The 26,830-nt window shown below is 43.7% G+C and overlaps 1 protein-coding gene and 1 long non-coding RNA gene across 2 annotated transcripts in view; both read left to right on the top strand.

Annotated features, from left to right (window-relative positions):
- PIP5K1B (phosphatidylinositol-4-phosphate 5-kinase type 1 beta) overlaps nucleotides 1–20,192 on the top strand; it is a 185,407-nt gene extending 165,215 nt beyond the window's left edge. Inside the window, exon 14 of the mRNA XM_040449410.1 lies at nucleotides 19,461–20,192. Coding sequence (XP_040305344.1) covers nucleotides 19,461–19,463 — 3 coding nt within the window. The 3' untranslated portion in view covers nucleotides 19,464–20,192. The remainder of the gene's footprint in view (nucleotides 1–19,460) is intronic.
- On the top strand, nucleotides 10,844–11,323 carry LOC121013665 (uncharacterized). Its single transcript, XR_005782829.1, has 2 exons — nucleotides 10,844–10,886; nucleotides 11,120–11,323. It is a non-coding gene; the product is annotated as an uncharacterized LOC121013665 (long non-coding RNA).
- Nucleotides 20,193–26,830: the final 6,638 nt, after the last annotated feature.

Below are 26,830 nucleotides of genomic sequence, written 5' to 3'. Positions count from 1 at the left end.
CCAACTGGGGGCATGGGATACTGCTGCTGCGTGCAATGTAAGATCACAAGGTGGTTAAATGGCCCTGCTGACGCCAGTCCCTTACCTGTTACCCTTATTCCTTTGGTAGAAAGCTTGTCGCCTTAGTCATTTCAGCTGTTCCTCCCTGGTATTAACAGTTTCATTTATAAGGAGCCTGCTTATGTACTTTTATCCGTGTCTGATTTTACTGTGCTGCTTCTGTGCCTTTCTTGGACACTGACAAGCACAACATTTCACTAAAGGATAATGCTTGCCTCAAGAAGCCACAGGGAAAAGCCACGATATTAATGGTCGGCTGTATTGAAAACACTTGGGCAGCACTTAGAACTCAAGGGATCTGGGAGTTTAGAACTGAAAGAGACAGTGGTGATAGTTACCGGGTGGCTGTGGTCATCTGCCCAGCCTTCCCCGCACAGGGTCCCTTGTGGTTCAGCAGCACAGGAAGTGAGAGGACTCGGGCAGCCGAGGCAGTAGAAGTTCTCACCAAGCTTGGAGAAAAGCTGCTCTAGCCTAATCCTATTTTGTAGCTACTAACCATAAGCCCTTTAACATTTTTCAGTGTTTCCTACAAGCCTGGCAATGTCCTAAATACTTGGTCTTAAGCCACTTAATCCCCACAACCCACGAAGCAAATGGAGCTCCGTTGTACAGAAAGATCATCAGTTTGCCCCAAGTTATGCAACCAAAGAGTGACTGATGAAGCGCTGGGATTCAAGGACCCCACTGGGGGGAGTCTACCCCAGAGCCCCTCACTTCCTTCAGTCACACCGTTGGTGTTCACTTAAGTAAATTTCGATCAAAATAATGATTTTCCAGAACAGAAACAAATGAGAAGAGCGGCAGTATTTTACATCTTTAAAATCCCTAACTTCTGGTTTAATAGAAGAGGCTGGATTCTCGTGTTGTTTTCCGCCTCAGTCTGTTGTGATCGGGCACGTCTTCATACGACCCTGTGTGCCCACCAGAGGGCATGGGAAGGAAAAGGCAGGTGACCTCTGATTATTATTTACAAAGATCTGATGGATCCCCAGAAATGGTCTCCCACCCCACTGTCCTAATCCTTTCAGTTAGCCCCTTCCCCTGCTGAACCACATGGGACATAAAGGAATGACCCAGAAATAGGCACCTGGGTTCTGTGCCTATCTCTGCCTCTCACCAGTCGTGGACTTTGAATTGACCACTCTTTTATTAGGGCCTCAGTGTTTTCATCTAGAAGATGGATCATTAACTCACCAGCTCTGGCCTGCCCTGACTTCCTCCAAATTACATGGAGTTGTGGTAAAGGAGGTTTTGCCAGAGTCACAGCACTGGTTTCTCCGAATGTTGCTGTCTCATCACCTTCTCTACCCTGAACCTTCACGGTATTTAGACTTAAATTTTTTGGCAATGCATCTAGAAAGTGCTGCACCATTAATTAGTAATTCCAGGTTGTGTTTTCACGCTGGAGGTTTTTATTTTTTATTTCTCATGCCCTTTTCAGTTCCGAAAGGATACAGCTCCTGGGCCACGCTTTTTAGTTTGCCTCCACACTCTGAAAGAGTGAATGGAAAAGATAAACAGGAGAAGAGAAGACCTTTTTTCGTCTTCCTCTGGACCTCATTAGAATCCTTGTAATCAAAGGCATCCTTACTTGAAGGGCATTTGGAGGCTTTGGTGGTGACATTGTTTTCAGCGTTTAACCAGACATAGGCAGGTTTCTCTTATGCTTCTCCTCCTTTAGGATACAGTGTTTCTCTACAGATAGATACAACCTAATCCCCTGGTGCTATTATTTGTCTATTAATATATAATACTGTGTAGAACCCTTTAAAAATAGATAGGATTTAAAACCACATCACGTATGCACACCGGGTAACCTATGAAATTCCTTTTAAGGATCCACCCACATTCTACACTTGTCAGTTCAGCCAGCTATCCTGCTTTCCGCTGTGATCTGACATGAAATTGAAAGCATAGTTTACCTCGAAAGGCAGCTAATTGTCCCATCACCCTCACTAAAGCATTGGGTTCAGGTTCCGTGTTTCCACTGTCCTGCGTTCCTTTGAAAAAGACCATTCACCTTCACTCCAAAGACTTCCAGGCTCTCTGCTTCATTTGCAGATATTCAAGTCAAGGGAGTTGTTTTTCAGGAGGGTTTTATGCAGTGACCAAAGATGCGTCTGCCATTGAATTTTGAGTTGATGGCACAGATGAGGGTGTTTAAAAGAATACAACAGCGACGAACAGGCTCTGTTGATTGAAAATGGGCAATCATGCCGTCTTCATAATAGAACTAGATTCCACTTTTTGAATAGTCTCAAATATTCTAAGGCACTGACGCTGTCCCCGTAGTGGTTATTTCACATCCTAAGGCAGCTTCTTTGATGTAGAATGCAATTTAAGGAAAAGGGGAACAACCAACCAAACGCTGCTGAAAAATGTTATGGGTCTGACTAGCTGGGCAGGGATGGGTCCGTGGGGGATCATGGGATTGCTTTAAGAACACAGAAGTTTGAAAGATGCCACTAAACAATGACTTTCTTCTTTTTAGTCTCCAGGTTCTACTCTTTTCTTTTTCAGACTTTCCCTATTAACATCCTCTCAATAATATGTGCTTTCATCCAGAGAGGTGTCTCTGCAAGATGGCTGTTTGAGGTGTAAAAATAGCTGTGGGCAGAGGAGAAGAAACAGTTAAGCCATTTCTTAGCCTTGCCTGGATTGGAGATTAATGCTCTGATGTGCAGCTGTTGGACAGCTTGATTATTTAATGTGTCTTTAGGGTGGCTAATAATACTCTTTGATCACAGGACGAAGAGTGGCAGAGTAGTGAAAATGATTGAATTAACAGCTTATCGTAGCATTATGTATCAGAAAAGCCTGACCAAAGGAAAAAAAGAAGAAAAACACTTTAAATTAGGTCACGGGGGTCTTAGAAAATCCACTGGAACTTTCTGGCAAGAGAAACAGCATTTGTGGATTTCGCTTCACTGGCAATGAGCTTAAAGACTTGTATGCGGAGAATCAGGTCCCTTTAATCACTCCCATTTGAGCCAGACTGGCTGCCGCAAGGGGTGTTTATTTGAAACGGGGCAATTCTATTGCTTCTCAGCAGAAAGCTAGAATCCCCATCTGCCAAAGAGGCTGCTTGGGATCTTGGTAGATTTGAGTGAGAGCAGAGAAGGAGGATGAGGAGGAAGGCAGTGCCCTTGGCTTGTAAGGCATTTAACCAGAATGCAGTTTCCTTCTGCCATATGACCACATTGGGAAGAAATGGAGAGATTTCAGCAAGAGCAAAGTTGCTCCCTTTGTTTATTCCCAGAAATGCTTGGCCCCCTTACGTCATTGACCAAATAATACTTGTAAGACGTGCAGAAGAACGGACAAAATGGATTCCCAGCTCCTAGACCTATGGCAACTGTGAGCGATTCCCATACGGACACAGTTTTCAAATTAACGAGGCAACCCATTGGTCTGGGATAGGAGGACTCCCATAGGATTGTGGTTTATATATATATATATATATATAAAACTGTTAAACTACTGTTTAAGGATTAGCTAAGGGCATTGGTAGTCACCTAGGCATTCTGGCTTTTCAGTTAAATTACACCCAAATTAGCAATTGAATGACAGGCTGCAGGGAGTGTAGCAGAGATTTTTGTTTTTGTTTTTGTTTTTTTTCCTTTCTGTTGGGTCCTAGCTTTGTAGTGCCTCCTGGCCTCACTGGCCCGCTTGATTTCTGCCTTGAGGTCAGCTCTGCCTGAGGCACCTGCATCCGGGGCACCCCGAGGGTCACCCCATCATTTTTCCATCTTTGCCTCCTGGCGCTGGCTTCTCTCCACCTCCCCACTCCCTCTAGAATCTCCCTAACGCTTCTCTCTGGGCTTTCAGTTTCCATGTTCTGCCGTGTCAGGGGGAGCCAATGTTTGCTACTCTCCCGAGCCTTTCCAATTTTTGGGCAAAGGGAACAGTCTCCAATGGTGTGACCTTGGAAGCCGCCAGGCATGGAGCCTGCAGGAACAAACTCCAAATGAACCCACACTAGGAACAGATGGGTTTTAAGAAAGCAAATTACAACCTATCCATGGACCGAGTGAACAGGGCTGTCCTCATTCCTACCATTTCGCCCTTATGGGATCTGAGGAGGAAGGCGGCACATTTGGTAGGGCGGAGAAGGTGTACGCATTATGCACTGAATAAAAAAATAAATAAGGCGTCCCTGAGTGTGGCGAACGGTATGAGGAGGAGTGGGGCTCTGAGGGCTCGGCTTCCTTTGGTTTGTCTCTACCAGTGTTAGGTTCCTAGGGCTCCCCTAAAACCCAGTACCCATATCTGGGGGGCTGCAACAGAAATGTATCATCTCACAGTTGTGGAGGCCAGAAATCCAAGACCAAGGTATCAGCAGGGTTATGCTCCATGGGAAAGCTCCAGGAGGGGATGCTTCCTCCCTTCCTCCAGCTTCTGGTGGCCCCGAGGGGTCCTTGGCCTTCTTTGCTGTGCAGCACTAATCTCTGCCGATGTCTTCATGGAGCCTTGTCTCTGGGTCCCCTTCTTGTGGGCCAGAAAGCAAAGCTAAGGTCACCCCCAGGGGACTCCTACCACACTCCCAGCAACCCAGCCTGGGACTGTTTTCCTCTTGCAGCAAGCCCTGCTGCCACCTAGTGGTGGAAAGGCACCTGTGACCATGGGGCGCAAGGAGTGACACAAATCCTTGAATCCTAAGAGCAAGTGTGCCTGCCGTTCACTGGGCTCTGTCCACGCTATGGACTTTCTCGCAGACCCTCCAGCTGACAAAGGCAGCTGCCTCGGATGGGCCCCACACCTGCCACCTTTCAGGTTGCTCTGCAGTCCGTGTGAGGAACAGGTGCACCACAGGAGGGGCTCATCTTCCCCGGGGTCTGAGCTTGACCTCCTCAGCTGTCAAGGCCAATTCTTCCGAAGTCTCTTGGAAAGGCCCCGCAGCGGTTTGGGGATTCAGCATAGAAAATGCCCTTTATACTGTTTTCAGCAGCAGCTTTAACAGAAGATCGACAAATACAAGGTCGAAAGATCCTTTTCTTCACTTTGAATCTTTGACAAGCCACCCCTTGCAGCCTCTCAACTCCTAGGTGGCTGTACTTCTCGAAGTAACCCCCAGTAAGGGATGGCCTTGAGTATCTTACAGATTTTTCACTTAAAAAAGAAAACTTTCTAAATCCCAGGAATGGCCACCATACTGGATTAGAGGGCTGCTGTAACAAAGTACTACCAACAAGGAACTTTATCATCTCCCAGTTCTGGAGGCCAGAAGTCAGAGAGGAGTGGGGGGGGGTGTTGTTTCCTTCTGAGGACCGTGGGGCAAGGATCTGTTCCAGGCCCCTCACCTTGGCTTCTAGATGGCTGTCTTCTCCATGTCTTCACGTGGGCTTCCCTCTGTGTGCGTCAGTCTCAGTGTCCAAGCTTCCCCTTTTGGTAAAGACATCCATCATATTAGGTCACTGGGGCTCCCCCTAGTGACCTTCTTTTAAGATCTTGAGCTCTATAAAGACCCCTTGCCTCCAGATAGAGCCACATTCTGTGGTTCTGGCCTTTAGGACTTCCACATAGGAATTTTGGAGAGATGCTATTCAACCCATAATTGCTTCTGTTGTCTTTCTATAAAGAGAAAGGGTAGCAATAGAAATGCGGAGACACAAAGGCTTGATGGGGGAACAGTTTCTGGTTCCTGCCCTCTGCATGGAGGCCAGGGGCCTCTGGCGTCTGTGCTCTCCTTCCCTACCTAGGTGGAAGAGAATTCAGTAGTCTTATCCCAAAGCACTGCTCCTTTTCAAATAAAACCAAGATTATCTTCCTACACCCAATGTTTTCCAACTGCAGCATAAGCAGGGGTCTGAGTGAATTGGGTTGAGGCCCCAGGGCTATAGGATCTACTAGGTGATAACAATTTTGGATTTACAGTTAGCAGCAGTCACTCAAGTGCTGGAAAGTCCAACATAGAACTGCCAGCCTGTATGCATCACTGATGCCCTCAGGCTTCTCTCGGGTTTTTGGGAAACAAATTAATCAGCAGGGAACTGTGTTAAAACAGTACAGCGGCGGTAACAGTTTAAAAAAAAGAGGGGCCATAGTCTTAAATTCATTCCCCTGAGACATCCACAGTGCGTGCCCGATTTTTCGAGTGTTCTCATCTCACCAGTATAGACACACCTCTTATGATAGGTTTTACAAATTCGAGGTTTTTCACAACTCTGCAATGAAGAAGCCTTTCCGTCCCATTTTTCCAACACCATTTACTCACTTTGTGTGTCACGTTCGGGTAATCTTTGCAGTTTTTGCAAACTTGGTTTGCAATCAAACTTTGTCATTGCATTTGTTTTAATGCTCTCTAATAGTTCTAGGGAGCCACTAACCACACCCACCTCAGCGAACTTAACGTTGTGTGTGTTCTGCTTCACCAATCAGCCGTCCCCCTCTCTCCCCCTCTCCTGGGGCCTTCCTAGTCCCCAAGACACAATGATACTGAAGTTAGAGGCCACTATAGGGTTATTAACTGGCCTAAGTGTCCAACTGAAAGGAAGAACCCCATGTCTCTCACTTTACGTCAAAAGCTAGAAATGGTTAAGCTTAGCAAGGAAGCCATTTTGGAAACTAAGATGGCCCAAAAGCTCAGCCTCTTGCACCAAACAGTTAGCCAAGAGGACAAGCTCCTGAAGGAAATTGTAAGTGCTCTTCCAGTGCACACCTAAGTGATAAGAAAGTGAAACAGCTGGTGCCCCTGGGTGGCTCCGTCAAGCATCCGCCTTCGACTCACATCATGATCTCCGGATTCGTGAGTTCGAGCCCCACCTCGGGCTCTGTGCTGACAGCTCAGAGCCTGGGCTTTGGATTCTGTGTCTCCAGCTTTCTCTGCCCCTCCCCCACTCAGGCTGTCTCTGTCTCTCTCTCTCTCTCAAAAATAAACATTTTAAAAATTGTTTTTAAAAAAAGGGAAACAGCCATATTGCTGATATGGACAAAGTTCTAGTGGTCTGGATAGAGGACCACATCACCCCCAACATTCCCTTAAGCCAAAGCCTAACCCAGAGCAAGACCCTAGCTTTCTTCAGCTCTATGAAGGCTGGGACAGGTGGGGAAAGCTGCAGAAGAGAAGTCTGAAGCTGGCAGGCGTTGGTTCATGAGGTTTAAGGAAGGAAGGCACCTCCACGACATACAAGTGCAGGGTGAGGCAGCAAGTGCTGATGTAGAAGCTGCAGCGAGCTCTCCGGATGATCGAGCTGAGATATTAACGAAGGGGGCTACACTAAGCAACAGCTTTTCAATGTAGATACAACAGTCTTAGAAGAAGATATCATCTAGGACTGCTGTAGCTGGAAAAGAGAAGTCAATGCCTGGCCTGAAAGCTTCAAAGGACAGGTTGGCCCTCTTGTTAAAGTCCCATGAGCCTCTAAGTTTAAGCCGGCACTCAGGTACCATTCTGAAAATCCCAGGGCCCTTAAGAATTGTGCTAATTCTACTCTCCCTGTGCTCTCTAAATGGAGCAAAGCCTAGATGGCAGTATATCTGTTTACAGCATGGTTTACCGAGCATTTCAAGCCCACTGTGGAGACCTAGTGCTCCGAACACAGTATTCCTTTCAAAGTATTACTGCTGACAATGCACCGGATCACCCAGCAGCTCTGAGGGAGATGCCCAGATTGTGGTTTCCTTGCCTGCTGACAAAACCTCCATTCTGCAGCCAATGGAGCAAGGAGTCATTTTGAGTTTCAGGTCTCAAAAAATACATTTCATAAGGCCATAGCTGCCCTAGATAATGATTCCTGTGATGGATCTGGGCAGAGTAAATTGAAAATGTTCTGGCAAGATTTACTAGATGCCATCAAGAACATAGGTGATTCAGGGGAAGAGGCCCAGAATATCAGCCTAAATTCAAGTTTGGAAGAAGTTTATTCCAGTCCTGAGGGAGGACCTTGAGGGATTCCGGGTTTCGGCGGAGTCAGTAACTGTGGATGGGTGGGAAGCTCAAGAGGGCTAGCGCCTCAAGATGGGATTGAACGGCTGCAACGTCCTGAGAAAACCTGAACACGTGAGGTGCCGCTTCTTGTAGATCAGCAAAGAAAATGATTTCTTGAGATGGAATCTGTCCCTGGAGAAGGTGCTGTGCAGATGGTTGAAATGATAGCCAAGAATTTAAACTATTAGGCACACTTAGTTGATAAAGCAGTGGCGGGGAAGACGGACTACAATTTTGAAAGACGTTCGGCTGTGGGGACAATGCTGTCACATAGCATCACCATCCTCCAGAGAGACGGTTCAGGAAAGGAAGAGTCAGCCGATGCCACTAACTTCATTGTTGTCTTAAGAAATGGCCCCAGCCACCCCAGAGTATGCCTGTAGTCTCTGCTGGTCGGCGTGGAATTCTGATAGGGCATTTAACGGTTGGCAAGAGACCGGGCATGCCCTGTGCTGCCCGCATCTTGGATTTCTTTTTTTTTTTTTTTTTTTTAATTTTTTTTTTCAACATTTATTTATTTTTGGGACAGAGAGAGACAGAGCATGAACGGGCGAGGGGCAGAGAGAGAGGGAGACACAGAATCGGAAACAGGCTCCAGGCTCTGAGCCATCAGCCCAGAGCCTGACCCAGGGCTCGAACTCACGGACCGCAAGATCGTGACCTAGCTGAAGTCGGACGCTCAACCGACTGCGCCACCCAGGTGCCCCCGCATCTTGGATTTCAACAGACATTCTGTCAGACTGGGCACAACGTGGTAGTTTTCATCCCAGCTGGACATGCCCTTCAGGAACATTTCACATTCGCCCTCACAGGTTCTTGGTGAGAGGCCTACAGTCCTTGGTTCTTAGCCGAGTATTTTCACCTCTGATCCTAAGCCTAATTTTTTTTTTACTTTAAGTGTCCAGGTAGGCAGTTTGGACCATAGCTTCTCTAAGGTTCCTTCCATCTATGAGATGCCATAGTCGTGTCGCTTAACCTAGTCACGCCTGGTGTCCTCGCTTCCGTAGCACTAACCTGAACAGTCATCTCCCCCGCCCCCCCAACCCGCTCCAAGAATATGGTGCACTTTTCTATCTCTGCAGCTGTTGGACAAAGAGAAGGCCCCCCTCCAATCTATCTTCAAGTGATTGTGTCTTGTGAAGTAACCCCCAACATGAGGTAGACAGGAATACAATAAAATGTAAATAGAGCCTTAGCTGAGGAAAGGAAGAAAAAGATTCAAAGCTTCCCAGAGTCCAACAGTGACTGTTTTGTGTTTGAAATTCAGGGAGTGCTGAGAAATCAATCTAGTGAACCCAGAGCTGGAGGGGAGTCCAGAGCCCCTGGGATGAGGTTAGGGTGAGGCATTGTAAAGCCTTTATGCGCATGTGTGTGGGCATGCCGGGAGCTTTGGCTACCGTGAGGCAGGACTAGTTGTGCCCTCAGGGCAACAGAAGGAACATTCGCCAGAAGAAGAATAGAAACTAGAAAGGAAACAAAGCAGGGCTGAGGTAAAGAGAATTCAGAAATTGCTGAAGAAAATGGGGGCTTGGTGCAGAGAAAGGGAACACAGGATGATTGCCTCTGTTAGCCTGGAGAGAAAAAAACCAAATCAGGGCTTTCCTTGTCTATATGGTGGGCAGAAATTTCTATTTGAAACCAAAATGAAGCTGTATTTGGAAACCATACAGGGAAAGAGCCTACTTATGTGGGGCCCTTGGACTATCCCCCAAGGTAGATGTAGTTAAGAAAGAGCATCACCCCAAGGGTTCGTGGAATGTGGAGACTTCATGGACCATTTCGTGCTGGTCATATTGGCCAGCTCGGTAAGCTCTGCCTGGCCACCCCATTCCAGGTGTTACATTTTCTAAATGTAGGTTTAATGACTTTACAAAATGACAGTAAGGACATGCCTATCACAAGTTACTTTGGAGCATTTGGACCATTTACATTTAATCAAAAAAGATAAGATGGAAGCATGAATAAATAATCAAGACAGTCTACCTGCTGCCTACAAGAAACTCAACTTCAAGTTGAGTCTTGACCTCAAGACGTATATAGACCAGTGGAGGGATGGGGAAAAGCCAATGTATCAATACTTAAAATAGACCTTAAAAGAAAGACTGTAATAAGAGACAAAGAAGGGCATTACCAGGATGATAAAGCAATCAATTCCACACAACAATGTAACAGTTGCAAATATCTATGCACCCAACGGTGGAATGCTGAGTAAATAAAGCCACTATTAAACATAAAGGGAGAAATCTGCAGTGATACAGTAATAGTAGGCGACTTGGACACCCCACTTACATCAATGGATAGATTATCAGGTAGAAAATCAGTATGGAAACAGTGTCTTTCAACAACACATTAGACCGGATGGATCTATTATATACAGAATGAATAAAGAAAATTTGGCATATATGTACGATGGAGTATTACTCCGCAATCAAAGAGAATGAAATCTTGCCATTTGCAACTACGTGGATGAAACTGGAGGGTATTATGCTAAGTGAAATTAGTCAGAGCAAGACAAAAATCATATGACTTCACTCATATGAGGACTTTAAGAGACAAAACAGATGAACATAAGGGAAGGGAAACAAAAATAATATAAAAACAGGAAGGGGGACAAAATAAAAGAGACTCATAAATATGGAGAACAAACTGAGGGTTGCTGGAGGGGTTGTGGGGGGGGATGGACTAAATGGGTAAGGGGCATTAAGGAATCTACTGAAATCATTGCTTCACTATATAATAACTAATTTGGATGTAAATTTTAAAAAATAATTTTTAAAAAAGGGAGGGAGACAAATAAATAAATACAGAACGTTCCACCCAAAAGCATCTGAATACACATTTTTTTCAAGTGCACATGGAACATTCTCAAGGATAGATCACATGTTAGGCCACAAAGCAAGTCTCAGTAAATTTAAATTTTTTTTTTCAACGTTTATTTTATTTTTGGGACAGAGAGAGACAGAGCATGAACGGGGGAGGGGCAGAGAGAGAGGGAGACACAGAATCGGAAACAGGCTCCAGGCTCTGAGCCATCCGCCCAGAGCCTGACGCGGGGCTTGAACTCACGGACCGCGAGATCGTGACCTGGCTGAAGTCGGACGCTTAACCGACTGCGCCACCCAGGCGCCCCAGGTCTCAGTAAATTTAAAAAGATTGGAAAAAAACACAAAATCCATGGAGGCTCAACACCATGATACTCAACAGCCAATGGGTCAAAGAAATCAAAGAGGAAATCAAAATACATAGAGACAAATGAAACTAAAACCAACAGTCCAATGTCTTGGGGACACAGCTAAAGCTTTTACAAGAGGAAAATTAATACTAATACATACTTTTCTCAAGAAAAAAATATCTCTAGAAAAAAATCTAGGGGCACCTGGGTGGCTCAGATGGTTAAGTGTCCAACTCTTGATTTCAGGTGAGGTCGTGAACTCACATTTGTGAGATCGAGCCCGCCCCCCCCCCCCCAATCAGGCTCCATGCTGACAACACAGAGCCTACTTAGGATTCTCTCTCTCTGCCCCTCCCCTGCTGGCTCATGTGCTCTATTGAAATAAAAAAAAAAAAATCTGACCTTACATTGAAAGGAACTAGAAAAAGAACAACCAAGGCTAAGGTTAGTAGAAAGAAGGAGATAGTATCAGAGCAAGAATAAATGAAAAAGACTAAAAACACAAAAGAGAAGATGAAACCAAGAGCTGGTTCTTTGAAAAGATAAACGGAAATGATAAACATTTACCCAGATGTTCCAAGATAAAAAAAAAGACTCAAAATCAGAAACAAAAGAGAACCACCAACACTACAGAAACACAAAAGATTCTAAGAGTACTATGAAAAATTAAATGCCAACAAATTGCACAACCTAGAAAAAATAGACAAATTTCTATAAACGATCTTGCAAAACTGAATCAGGAAGAAGTAGGAAATCTGAACAGGGTGATGACTGACTCAGTTTCATTGCTGGTAATCAAAAAACTCCCCAAGAAAAGTCCAAGACCAGATGACTTCACAGGCAAATTCTACCAAACATTTAAAGAAGCCTTAATACTTATTCTCCTCAAACTAGATCAAAAAACAGAAGAGAAAGAAAAGCTTCGAAATACATTCTACAAGGCCAGCATTACCCTGATACCAAAACCAAAGATACCACAAAAAAAATAAAAAGGAAAACTAAAGGCCAATATTCGACTAACATAGATGCAAAAATCTTAGCAAAATATTAGCAAACCTCATTCAGCAATACGTTAAAGGATCATTCACCACAATCAAATGGGACTTATTCCTGGGATGCAAGGATGGTTCAATATTTGTAAATCAGTCAACAGGATACATCACATTAACAAGGGAGAAAAATCATATGAGTATCTCACTAGATGCAGGAAAAACTTTTCACAAAATTCAACATCCGTTCTAGATGAAAAATTCATGTTAGAGAGCTCATACCTCAACTAAATAAAGCCCATGTAGGAGAAACCCAAGCATAACATCCTAGTCAACAGTGAACAAGAGCTTTTCCTGTAACATTAGGAATAGACAAGTCTATCTCACCACTTTTATTCAACATGGTAGTGGAGGTTGTAGCCAGAGCAAATCAGACAAGAAAGAAAAGGCATCCAAATGGGTAAGAAAGTAGTGAAACTGTCACTGTTTCCAGGTGACACGATGCTATGCATAGAAAACCCTAAGATGCCACCAAAAACCTATTGGAGTAAGTGCTGTCAGTAGAGTTGCAGGACTCAAAACCAATACACGGCAAAGTTGAGTTTCTGTACCCTAGTAACAAAGAAGCACAAAGAAAATAACTCCCTTTACAACTTCAACAGAATCAAATACCTAGGAATAACTTTAACCAAGGAGGTAAAACACCTGTACTCTGCAAACTATAGAACACTGGTAAGAGAAATTGAAGAGGACACAAACAAATGGAAATATAGTCCATGCTCACGGATTGCAAGAATTAATATTGTTAACATGTTCATACTACCCAACTCAGTCTACAAGCTCAGCGCAGTCAGAACATCAACAGCATTTTTCACAGAACTAGGACAAGTAATACTACAATTTCTAAGGAAGCACAACAGACCCCCAATACCCAAAGCATTCTTAAGGAAATAAAAATTGGAGATACCACAATCCTAGATTTTAAAATATATTGCAAAGCTACAGGAGTGAAAATAGTGTAGGACTATCCTAAAAATAGACACACAGATCAATGGAACCAAATAGAGAGCTCAGAAGTCAATCTATGCATTTAAAGGTCAAACTATGACAAAGGAGGCAAGAATATACAATTATGAAGAGACCATCTCTTTGATCAGTGGTGTTGGGGAAACTGGATAGCTACAGCAGAAGAATGAAATTGGACCACTATCACACCATACACAAAAAGTAACTTAAAATGGATTAAAGACCAAAATAGGAGACCTAAAACCATTAAATCCCTAAAAGAAAACAAAGTTAGTAATTTCTTTGACATCTGTTGTAGAAACCTTTTTCTAGGTAAGTCTCCTCAGGCAAGGGAAACAGAAGCCCAAATAAACTACTGGGACTACACCAAAATAAAAAGCTTCTGCACAGCAAATCAAACCATCAACAAAATGAAAACGCAACCTACGTTTGTAATTGATATATCCCATTAGGGGTTGATCTCCAAAATACATAAAGAACTTGTACAACTCAACACACACACACACACACACACACACACACACACTTGATTTAAAAATGGGAAGACGAGGGGCGCCTGGGTGGCTCAGTTGGTTAAGCGTCCAACTTCGGCTCAGGTCATGATCTTGTGGTTTGTGAGTTCGAGCCCCGCGTCGGGCTCTGAGCTGACAGCTTGGAGCCTGGAGCCTGCTTCGGATTCTGTGTCTCCCTCTCTCTCTGCTCCTCCCCCACTTGTGCTCTGTCTCTCCCTCTATCAAAAATAAATTAAAAATGTAAAAAAAAAATTTTTTTTAGATAAAAATAGGAAGACGATCAAAAAAAAAAATTGCGAAGAGGATCTGAGTAGACATTTTTCCAGAGAAGACCTACAGATGCCCACAGACACAGAAAAGATGTCCAACATCACTCATCACCAGGGAAATGCAAATCAAAACCACAGCAAAATATCACTTTACACTGGCCAAAATGGCTAGAATCAAAAAGCCAAGAATTAAGTGTTGGTAGGACGTGGAGAAGAAGGACCCCTCGTACACTACTGGTGGGAATGTAAATTGGGGAAGCCACTATGGAAAACACTACGAAGGTTTCTCAGAAAGTTGACAATAGAAATACCTTATGATAATCGCACTACTGGGTATTTACCCAGGGAAAATGAAAACACTAGTTCTCTAAAAGATCACCATGCTCCTGTATTTATTGCAGCTTTATTTATAATAGCCAAGATATGGAAGCCACCCAAAGATGGCGGTGTAAGTTTCTCAGCCATAGAAAAATCATGAGATCTTGACATGAGCCACAAGTGAATGGACCGAAAGGGCATTATGCTAAGTCAAGTCAGACAAATACCACCTGATTTCACTTGTATGTAGAATCGAAAAAACAACACAAGATAAAACAAAAAGCAGAAACAGATTCAGAAATAAAGAGAACAAAACAATGGTTGCCAGAGGGGAGGACGGCAGGGAATGGGCAAAGCAAGCGAAAGGGAGTGGCAGATCCAGGCTTCCAGTTGAAGAATGGTTAAATCACAGGAATAAAAGGTATAGCAGAGAATCTGGTCGGTGGTATTGTGGAGGCAGACCGTAGCTACCCATGCGGTGAGCAGAGCAGAACATACAGACCAGTCGAATCACCACGTTCTATATCTGAAACTAATCTAACACCGTACGTCAACTACGCTTCAATAAAAAAAATTATTCCAAAAAAGTAAACATTAGGTTGAGGGTGTGAGTTTCTTAGGCAGAAAGCTGGTGGGGGGGGGGGGGGGAAGGAAGGCTTGGAAATAAGCCTTGAAAGGAGACCTCAGAAATGAAAGGCATGTCTCATCTCTGATGCCCCCTGCACATGGTTCTGAAAAGTGAACTTCAGCTCTCCCCATTGGGAAGCCCACCCAAAGTGCCCCACTTTCAGGGTACCCCCCCGGGGTGTCTGGTTCCCCCTACTGCAGTCCAGACTTGGAAAGGGCTTCTCGTTAGCAAACAGACTGCTTATGACTTGCTCTTTGATTTCTGGGTCTGTGCTTTAAATCTTTTTAAATACGAAAAAGCTTTGCAGTCTTTGACCACAAGTGTGCATTAGTGTGTGGTTTCAGTCACTGAAGTTAAGCACTTGAGCTTCAGGGGAAATAAAGATGCATTTCTGTCACACACACTCTCAGACGTAAACACGTACGTGGAATAAATAACGCTAGGATCAGGCCACAGGAGTTCAGATCTTGGCTTAACGATGGGTTTAGGTCCCGCAAAAAGGTGACAGTATCACAAATGCAAAGGGCACGTAAGACACCCCAGTTCCTGAACATCGTGGCTTAGCCTGGCCTGCCTTAAAGTGCCCAGGATACTTACATTCACCTAAAGTTGAGCTAAATCATCTAGCACCAAGCTTCTTTTATAAGAAGGTGTAATTTATCAAAAACTGTACTGAAAGAACAGGAAGGTTGTATGGGTACCACGAGCACGTGGCTGGCTGCCCCTGCCCAGCATCCTACGAGAGGATCATACCACACATTGCTACCCCCGGGAAAGATCCAAGATCAGAATTCAAAGCTGGACTCCCGCCAAATGTCTACGACTTTCGCACTATCAAGTCAAAAAAAAAAATCCTAAGTCAGACCATCCTAAGTCGGGGGCTGTCTGTACCTAAATACTCTTTTACTTTTCCCATGGCGATTATCACACCTGTACCTTCAGGTCTCAGAATTTAAAATATTACGTATCCTCCCAGTACCACACGCGTAGGAAGAAACCTTGCCATCGCTGCGCACACACGACAGTTCAGTGGGTGACGACTCAGACGACGTTGTCTGTCTGTCATCCCTTTTCTGAGATCTGGCCGGGTTCTCTTGCCAAAACACCAGCTCCCATTTCTGTTTCTAAAGCCTCAAGGCCAGGGGTGGTTGCATCTCAGGGCACCCCAAATTTGCTCGTCTTTGGGGCAATAATACTGTGAAAATCCCATCTTCGATGGGGGGTGGGGGTGCAGCTGGAGGTACCAGCCTGTGTGCCCCATTGTGGAAAATCAACTCAAAGGCTTAGTCTCCTTCTAGGATCATCAGCTGGTGCTTCTTTCCAGTGACCGGTAAGGACTTGAGGGGTCTAATTTGAAGGAAAATTATAGCACATCCCCTCCTAAATAAGAGGATACTAAAATTGCTTTCTGCAGACTTCGCACTGTGGCCAAGCGACAAGACACTATGCTGTCAGATTCCACACAGATTTAAAGACCTGTCTGGCCACCTTGTTTTATTATAGTTCTAAGTTAGCACAAAACAGACACTTTCATGTAACCAATCATGTCGTCCCAGGATTATGTTGGGACATAGAGAGTTGGCAGTTCTTACCGCACGTGGACATTCTTGGACCCTAGAGGTGACAGTAGGTGTTAATACAAGTTTAAAAGAAACTTATACAACACCCTCAATTTAATAAAAACAGGTGAATATTAAGGATTTTTCATTATTTTTAATAGTAAGGACAGTATATTTCATTATAATTTTTAGTGTTGATATTTGAGAGAGAGACAACAGGGAGGGGCAGAGAGAGGGACACACAGCATCCTAAACAGGCTCCAGGCTCTGAGCTGTCAGCACAGAGCCCAATGCAGGGCTTGAACCCACGAACCGTGAGATCACAACCTAAGCCAAAGTTGGACCCTTAACCGACTGAGCCACCCAGGTGCCCCTAGAGAGTGTATTTCATTATAAAGCCTTTGGTTTGTTACTAAATTATCAATATAACCCAATTTGAGAGACACCCAAATACTACTTTTTTGCAAATAGTGATTTATATACGGGAACTGTTTACAATAAATTTGTTAACCATATTTAATACAATCTTTTGGTTTGAACACAACAATGGGATGTGTTGACACAGCCCACCATGACTGCCCAAGTCCCCCCAGCTGGCCAGCCCATGTCGAGTGCGTTCTGGATGCTGGGTCTCCTGCCTCACCTGCCAAGAGGCTGGCCAGCCTCAGGCCTCAGTGACAGCAACCACCCCTCCTTCGGTGATCACTCCTTTCTTTACTGTGGTCAGAATACACTTCCAAGTCAAAGCTAAACTGGTTTCCATGGGTCTGCCATGGTTGTGGTCTTAGAGCCATTTAGTCTCACTCATTGGTGTCAACAGATGGGAAATTACACTCTTGTCCCTGGGCTGGGACATACTGATCAGGGTGTCCAATGGGAAGAGATTGAGAAGAGTTAAGCTTTTGCTACTCTACTCCACACATGCTGATATTCTAACCCCCACCCCGAGGATCCAGGCCATCTGTGCCCCTATTATTGAGGACATGTATCTTAGGACTAAATGAGTACCCAACTCTTCCTTTCCCATGGCCTTCAGTAGTTGGAAGACAGTTTTCATGCCCAGGTCTCTACTGGGCATCTCTAGGTCTCTACTAGACCAAAATGCCCAGGTTTTTAACCATTTTCATGGGGTCTTGGGTTTGGAGCCCTTCCATGTCATCTCGGCCATGTGTCCAACTGGGTCATGGCTTTCTCCAAGTTTATCATTAGAAACCAGACACAGACTTCCAACTGTGATCTAGAGAACAAGAAGAACAGAACTGTCACCTCCTTTAGTCTTTTTTTTTTAAGAAAGCAAGACTGATAGGGGCGCCTGGGTGGCCTAGTGGATTAAGCATCCAACTTCGGCTCAGGTCATGATCTCACAGTCTGTGAGTTCGAGCCCCCTCGTCGGGCTCTGTGCTGACAGCTCAGAGCCTGGAGCCTGCTTCGGATCCTGTGTCTCCCTCTCTCTCTGCCCCTCCCCTGCTCACACTCTGTGTCTCTCTGTCCCTCAAAAATGAATTAAAGTGTTAGAAAGAAAAAAACAAAGCAAGACTGATAAAGCTGACCAGTAGGAACGTATCATTTTACATGGATTTTTTTTTTTATGTCCCTCATTGATATGCACCACACTAAGGGATCAGACTGAATCTGAATAAAGTCCACTTCACAGACATCTGTCCTGAGAACGTGGGCAGCTTCCCCTCTGCCCACTGCTGTGGCTCATGACCCCTGGGCTATTTTTGGAAGATGAGTTAAGTATTAATTAGAGCAGGTTATACATTTAGGCAGGCAAATCTTCCTAACTTAGATTAATAGGAAACAAAATGGAGACTATGAAAAATTACAAATCGCAATAGGCTTAAATTACGTGATAAAATATTCCTTTTTAAACAGAATCTTTGACGTAGCCTCTGAATTTTCAAAATCATTTCAAATGCGTTTGCTGTTTCAGCCTCCAAATGAAGGTGTTGGACCACACATTCCAACACCTCCGACCTTCTCAACCATTTTGAGGACACAAGCATGTGGCTGACACTAAATGACCCCTATTTAATCTGTGTATGTTGCGTGTGTGTGTGTCCTCAACGGCCACATACATACATGCACTGTATTTCCCCCCAAAAAGTCTATCCCTTAAACTACCCTGTAAGGCAGGATTTAGGACTCCCATTTTACAGCTAAAACAAGGTACAAAGAAGGTTAAGTAGGGTTGCCTAGGGGGTTCTGTAGGTTAGGCGTCCAACTCTCGATTTCGACTCAGGTCCTGGCCTCACCATTCCTGAGTTTGAGCCCCGCATCGGGCTCTGCACTGGTGGTGTAGAGCCTGCTTATGATCCTCTGTCTCCCGCTCGTGCTCTTTCTCAAAATAAAAAATTTTAAAAAGAAATTTATTTGCATAACATCCTGTAGCTGTAGTACTTAGGAAACCAGTAGGTTTAACCAGCTACGTCTGCCTCTAAAAACTGAACATGGTACTGCCTTCCCCATGTAGATCTTGGCTTAACGGTCATAGACTGAACCGGCAGTCTCTGACCTTAAATGGTTACCATTTTAAGTTAAATATTTGCTGGATATATTTTTACTCCCCCGTCACGAGGACAGTGTTTGAAAACGAACACGGCATTCATGAGTCAAGACCAGGTTCAAGTTGTTCTGATTGGCTTCAGGCCTGCTGTAACAGCACATGCCCCAAGCCCTGTGCCCTTAGAGGTCAGGGGTGCACCTTAGCCAGCGTTGTTTCCTTCTGAGTCTTAGCACAGTGCTGTGCTGTCACAGGAACTCGATACACTCCGTGTCCTCAGAGGCCATAGGTCCACCAGAGAAGTGAATGCTATGATAATCATCACAGAAGGACCCCGAGCCTAATGCACCCTGACTTCTACCCGCACATTTCCCAGGCTCAAGGCTTAGGCCTAATAATGACCTTGTGTTCCCTTTCTTGAGGAACAGTTATAAATCCAGGCCAAAACTTAGGTTTACAGCTGCCTTTTTTTTTTTTTTTTTTAACCTCCCCAGTAAGTGAAAATGGTGACCATTCCACAGTTGTGGAAGAGAAGTTTCTCCACTCCGGAATTACCCAGAGGAACTCGACTGACCCTCCTGGCACACAAGAAACAATCAAGTGGATCTAGGAGTTTGCAAAGTGTGGGGGGAACCTTGGTCCATAGGCTGATCAGCAGATGTGATGTGAAAACCATCACACCATTCTATCATTTGCTGTTGCTTGCGGAACTGCGAAGAACTTCATGAACTATATTTAAGCTGCTTTCTAGGCCATTGCCAATCACCATTTTGGACTTGGAAGTGCTATTTTCCTATTGACGCTTGCATTATTTCATTTTGCATGCATCCAGTGGTTATACATGAGCAACATATGTAATCTGCTTATTTTTTAAAAAATCCATCCATGCAAAATGGTAAATAAAGTATAAATTCTGCTCTTTTTTGCAAAATGATAATCATAGCCCATGTCATTAAAAGTTTAAATTGGTTTCATATCAAGATCAGTGTAATAGGTCTGCATATACTTTATAGGAAACTAGCTTCTATAAAGATTTTTTCACTGTTTACTAGTGAAATGAGAAAAGCAAAGCTATTTATAAAAGGCCTTATGTCGTGTACATACGTTGTCTTTGAAATATTTGTGATTTAGTTTATTGCTTGTAAAAGAGAAATTATATAATTTATTTAGTAAATACTATTGTAAACTATAGTTTTATTGAGAGAAATAAAATATTTTGTTCTCAATTGTGGTGGGACATTAATTCTGATGGTTTATGGTCTTTACATTTCTTTTATTAGTTAAAAACAGAAAACCTAGGGTGCCTGGGTGGCTCTGTCAGTTAAGCGTCTGACTTTGGCTCAGGTCATGATCTCACGGTTCATGAGTTCAAGCCCCTCATCAGGCTCTGTGCTGACAGCTCAGAGCATGGAGCCTGCTTCGGATTCGGTGTCTCCATTCCTTCCTTCCTGTCTCTCTCTCTCTAAGATGAAGAAACACTAAAATTTAAAAAGACACATAACCTAGATATTTCTCCATTTTTAGACATTCAGGGATCCTCGATCTCTTATGACCAAAGCAGAGAACATTCTCTGGATCCTGAGAGAAGATACAGTAGATTCTGCTCAACTTGTTCAAGAGAATTTCTCAAACATCCTGGTGGATTAGGGTGCACTATCTTATACTAAGTAACAAATAATCCCAAAATCTCTGGAGCTCATAAAGCTTCTGCTTAGATGTAGCTTACAGTCTCTTGAATGTCACCTTGTGACATGGCACTGGCCCAAGTAAGCGACACTGACCGAGGAATGGGAAGTCTACTTCTCACTGAGGAATTGACTCGGCAAAGAGGCACGGTGAGTATATTAAGCTATTATTGCATCTACACCATCTCATGGGTTTCCCCAGCAGCAGAGGCTTACGATGGAGAAACACAGCACTGGAAAGCAGAATGACAAAGGCTACAGAAAGCCATTCCTGATGATTAAGATGCTCAGTGTAAAATACTTCAAGTTCAAGCCAACAGATTCTTAAAGGCAAACATGGTATTCACTTTTAAAAAAAAATTTTTTTTTCAATGTTTATTTATTTTTGGGACAGAGAGAGACAGAGCATGAACGGGGGAGGGGCAGAGAGAGAGGGAGACACAGAATGGGAAACAGGCTCCAGGCTCTGAGCCATCAGCCCAGAGCCTGACGCGGGGCTCGAACTCATGGAGCGCGAGATCGTGACCTGGCTGAAGTCGGACGCTTAACCGACTGTGCCACCCAGGCGCCCCTGGTGTTCACTTTTGTAAATATAACCTAAAGCCATGGTTCCTCAGTGTAAGTAGTAATTTTACCTGCAGAGTTGGTGCTGGGCATCTATCCTGGGTTGGGATTTCAACATAGAATTCTCATGAAGCCAACAGCTGAGGACCCTTTCCCTCTTTCCCTAATATTCCTGTCCTAATGAATCCCCCCACCTCAGGTAGAGGTTTACCTAGCTGAAATGCCACTCTCCCCTCCCCCCAATTTGTAAATCTACCCATATCTGGCGTACAGACTCTTCCGTGTGCCCTCCCCTGGTGCCATCAATGCCTCTCCATTGGTGTCCTGAAATTCACTTCTTACGACTTCTATCATCCTGGATTCGTTTTGCCAGTTCTTGTATTTCACATAAATGGGATCATATGGCATGTACTTTCTTTCTGGTTGTTTGGTGTCCCTGTTCAACACTATTTAAAATTCATTTCCTTTTATGTAGCAGAGGCTCATTCTTTTTCACTACCGAGTAGCATTCCATTGTGTGAATTCCATGGTTTTCTACACGGTTGCCGATTGGAATGTAGGCTGCCTCCGATTTAAGACTATAAACAAACATGAACGTTGGAAGATGGATGACAAGAACTCCTAGACCTCTTCCTTCACACGGCTGCTAGACGCAGACAATTTTGACTTCTAGCACCTGTACTGGATATGGAAGAATTTTCCGTGAGGAATATCCCTATCAGGAAGGAGATGATCATCCTCTAATTTGCCTAGGACAGCCTGAGATTATGCCCGACTCTCAGGCATGACGACAGTACATTCTTTTACTCTCCCCACTCTTGCATTTGGACCACCACGATATTACTTTACCAAAGGAGAGAGTTTACAGATCATAACATTGGCGATCTCCCGGCGGTTGACTTAGCCAGGGCACCGTGCAATGAGTTTCAGCTACCAAGCCTTCCCCCGTCACCAGTGCTCGTGGCATTTAGTCCCCACTCTTCATGAGCAGGCAGCTAAGGATCAAGAAACATCTGAGGAAATTCTCTAAAACAGAACAAACATACCCACAGAAAACTGAGGACAGCGAGAAACGGAGTATATGAAGCAAATTTGGAGGAGCCTGGCTGGCTCAGTCAGTCAAACGTGCAACTCTGAATCTTGGGGTTGTGACTTTGGGCCCCACAGTGAGTGTAGAGATTACTTGAAAATAAAATCTTTAAAAAAAAAAAAAAAAAACCTTCGAGACAAACAAGAATTACCATTATATCTTTATAGATAACAAATTATATGGCATCCATTAAACAAGATCACGATGCTATTACAAAAATGAACATTCACAAAACATCAAAGAGCTCTTGGAAAGTCAAAGCATAATGGTGGAAAGTAGAAATTAAGAGAATGATTGGGGTGCCTGCCTTGTTCAGTTGTAGACTATGTGACTTGGTCTCAGGGTCCTAAATTCAAGCCCCATTGGGCATAGAGCTTACAAGTAAACAAAAAAAAAAAAAAAGTGATTGGAAGATAAGACTGAGGAAACATCCAAACAATTTTTTAAAAGAGCAAAAAGAATTTCAAAATTTTACAGACTATTCCACCAGATCATCTATCCAATGTTAATTCCACAAAGAGAAAACATAGACCATGGAGGTAAAGAAGCCTTCAAACAAATAATTTAAGAAAATTTCTTCAAACTCAAAAACATGACTTCCCAGATTGAAAGGGAATGAATGCCCATAAAGACGGACAAAAATGAACCTGACCATGCAATTTCCAGCCAGCAGGGATGATCATGAGACTCTCTAGACCTTCAGAGACTAAAATTAATTTTGTATAAAGCTCAAGGGTCAGAATTGAATCAGTTATCAACAGCATCACTGCAAGCTAGAAACTAATGGAGCCTTCAAACTTCTGAGAGGAATTTATTTCTCATCTATAATCCTATACCCTGTATGTTACTTAGGTTTCTCTCGACAAATAGGAGCGACATAGACATAGCTAATCGATTTAAGAAATTGGCTCACATGATTGCAAGAAAAGGCCACTGTGAAATTCAAATGGCAGGTTAACAGGCTGGATACGAAGGTGTTGATAGAAGAGTTGTGAGGCATCCTTTCTTCTTTTCTAGAAAACATCACTTTTTCCTTAAAGGCCATCTCTTGATTGGATGAGGTCCATCCATTTGGCAAGGGTAATTTTCTTAAAGTCAACTAATTATGGTACTATGCTAAGCAAAATACGTCAGTCAGATAAAGATAAATACCATGTGATTTCATTCATTTGGATTTTAAGAAACAAAACAGATGAACATAGGGGCAGTGGGGGAAAGAAAGGGAGGCAAGCTGTAAAAGACTCTTAATGATAGAGAACAAACTGACAGTCGCTGGAGGGGAGGTGGGCTGGGAATGGGCTAAATGGGGGATGGGCATTAAGGAGGGCACTTTGTTGTGATGAGTACTGGGTGTTGAATGTAAGTGATGAATCACTAAATTCTACTCCTGAAACCAATATTACACTATGTTAACTAACTTGAATTTAAATAAAAACCTATCAATATAAATTCCTGTTTAAACAAAGTCAACTAATTACGGACCTACAACCACATCCACAAAATATTTTTCAGCAATACCTACATCAGTGTTTGATTAAATAACTGGGTACTCTACCCTAGGCAAATTGGGATGTAAAATTCACAACCACCTCATCAAGACAAAAAGCTTCTGCACAGCAAAGGAAATGACAAAACTAAAAGGCAGCCTGTGGAATGGGAGAAGATATTTGCAAATGACCTATCAGATAAAGGGTTGGTATCCAAAATCTATAAAGAACTTCTCAAACTCAACCCCCCAAAAAACAAATCATTCAGTGAAAAATAAAGGGCAAAAGACATGAACACTTTTCCGAAGAACACATCCAGATAGCTAACAGGCACATGAAAAGATGCTCAACGTCACTCACCATCAGGGAAATACAAATCAAAACCACACTAAGATCCCACCTCACACTGGCCAGAGTGGTTAAAATCAACAACTCAGGAAACGAGATGCTGGCAAGGATTTGGAGAAAAGGGAACCCTTTTGTGCAGTTGGTGGGAATGCAAACTGGTGCAGCCGCTCTGGAGAATAGTGTGGAGTTTCCTCCAAAAATTAAAAATAGAACTACCCTACAAGCCAGCAATTGCACTACTAGGTATTTATCCAAAGAATACAAAAATGCTGATTCCAAGGGTCACATGCACCCCAATGTTTATAGCAGCACTATCAACAATAGCCAGGCTATGGAAAGAGCCCAAATGTCCATTGACTGATGAATGGATAAAGAAGATGGTGTGTGTGTGTGTGTGTGTGTGTGTGTGTACATACATAAATACATATACATATATATACACAAATATATGTATATAATGGAATATTGCTCATATTACTCAGCAATCGAAAAGAATGAAATCTTGCTATTTGCAACAATATGGATGGAACTAGAATGTGTTATGCTTAGTGAAACAAGTCAGAGAAAGACAAATATGGCATGATTTCACTCCTGTGAAATTTAACAATATAGATGAACCTAGGGGAAGGGAAGGAAAATAAGATAAAAACAGAGAGGGAGGAAAACCCTAAGAGGCTCTTAAATACAGAGAACAAAATCAGGGAGGGGCGGTGGGTGGGAGGATGGGCTAAATGGGTGATGGGCATTAAGGGGGGCACCTGTTGGGACAAGCACTGGGTGTTCTATGTAAGTGATGAATCATTAAATTCTATTCCTGAAATCAGTATTACACTGTATGTTAACTAATTTGGGTTTAAGTAAAGTTCTTAAAAAATAAAAATAAAATTACCACACCCTGAAAAAAATATTATGTAAGAATAATCTATACAAAAATAACTTCCATCTTCCTTTTACCTAGAAGCTTCAAAATGTGTGTTTTGCCAAAATGAGATAATGAACCAAGAGAAAGAATGCCATGAAAATGAAAGGCCTAAGATCCAGAAAATAGGACAAACAACCCAAGTGGGAGGTGAAAGGAATCCCCCAAGATGAAGGTAAAGGGATATCCCAAGATGTCAATAATGGAGAAGATCCAAAAAACTCTCAAGATTAGAGGTCAGATGGCTCTGGGCACCAGTTCTCCAAGAAGGTGAAGATACCCAGGAGATTTATAAAATGAGGGCATAAAACTTTAACTCTCCATACCCTGGAATTGATCCTGGAGTTGGACCGGGGGTGGGGGGTGGGGGGTGGGGGGAGCTTCGGATGACGTTAGCAGAAAAACTGGAGAAATCTGAATAAAGTTTGGAAATTAATTAACAGTGTTGATGAAGGTTCATCTCTTAGTTTGGGCAAAGGAATCATAGTTCTAGAAGATGTTAACAGTAAGAGAAACTAGGTCAAGGGTATACAGGAACTATATTCTATCTTTGCAAATTTTCGGTATATCTAAACTGATTCCCCCCCCCCAAAAGTATATCAAGACTGAAAAATACATGGTCAAAAGATTTAAACAGACACTTCAAAGAAAATCTATGAATGGCAAATAAGCACGAGATGCTCAACACCATTAGTTATTAGGAACATGCAAATTAAAATTATAATGACATTTCACTACCCATATATTAAAATGGAAAATTTTTTCTTAATTGACAATGCCAAGGGCTGGTGAGAATGTAAAGCAATTCTAACTCTCGTATTTTTCTGCTAGGAATGCAAAATGGGACAGCCATTCTGGGGGGGAGAAAAAAAACCTTTTCAGTTTATCATAAGGTTAAACAGACCTTGGAAGCTTCTGGCAGATGGCAGCCGAGTAGGACTATACGCTCACCTTGTCCCACAAATACAACTAGGTGACTGTCATCTCCTGCGAAATACCCCAGAAATCGACCTGAAGACAGGAAGAACAAACTTGACGAGTGAAGAAAGAGAAGAGGTCACATCAAAGAAGGTAGGGAGTGAGGAGAAGCAGCTCAGGAGAGAAAGAGGTCATGGCTGCTGTGATGAGCAGACAGCTGTGGCCACAGTGTGGCCACAAGGCAAGAGATGGACCGGCACACAGAGGAGCCCGCAGGGAAAACAAATCCCCACGGCCAGTGGCTTGAAAACTGAGAGGGCCTGAATTTTGGGAGCTCTTGCGAGCAAAGGGGCTTGAAGCTTGGAGTGTAAAGGTGAGTGGGCTTGGCCAGGATACAGTCCAGAGATCCTCGCGCTGCTCTTGGGAGAGAAGGCAGGCCAACAACCCACGCCTCCAGCATGGGAATCTGGTCTGAAGAGCACCAGGGGCGCAGAGTGGGGACGTTAGTTGCTCTTCCCAGAGCACGAGCTGGCCAGCACCACGTCACCTACCCCTACCCCTCAGCGTAAGCACAGGGCCACGTGCAGGACCCAGCCCAGCACGGACACGCACCACCTAACTTGATTACACCAAGCCCTGCCCCCCATGCCCTAGGGTCACCACCCCTCAGCCTCAGTCCCAGCGCGGAGGGGGCTCCCGCCCCCACAAGACGGGCCCCAAACCCCTGCTCATCCTTGCATCTCCTCACCTGGGACTTTTGCAAGGCCTTCGTTCCAGCAACAGTGGTGCTAAGTCCCATTTCACCAACAGAGCAGGGCACACCTACTTAAAATGCCCCCCATTCAGGCCGGGG

This window comes from Herpailurus yagouaroundi, unplaced genomic scaffold (genome assembly GCF_014898765.1).
Source record: "Herpailurus yagouaroundi ecotype Mexico unplaced genomic scaffold, PumYag 199, whole genome shotgun sequence".
NCBI lineage: Eukaryota > Metazoa > Chordata > Mammalia > Carnivora > Felidae > Herpailurus > Herpailurus yagouaroundi.
Note: the sequence above shows the minus strand (reverse complement) of the source record. Positions and strands in the feature narration are given on the sequence as shown.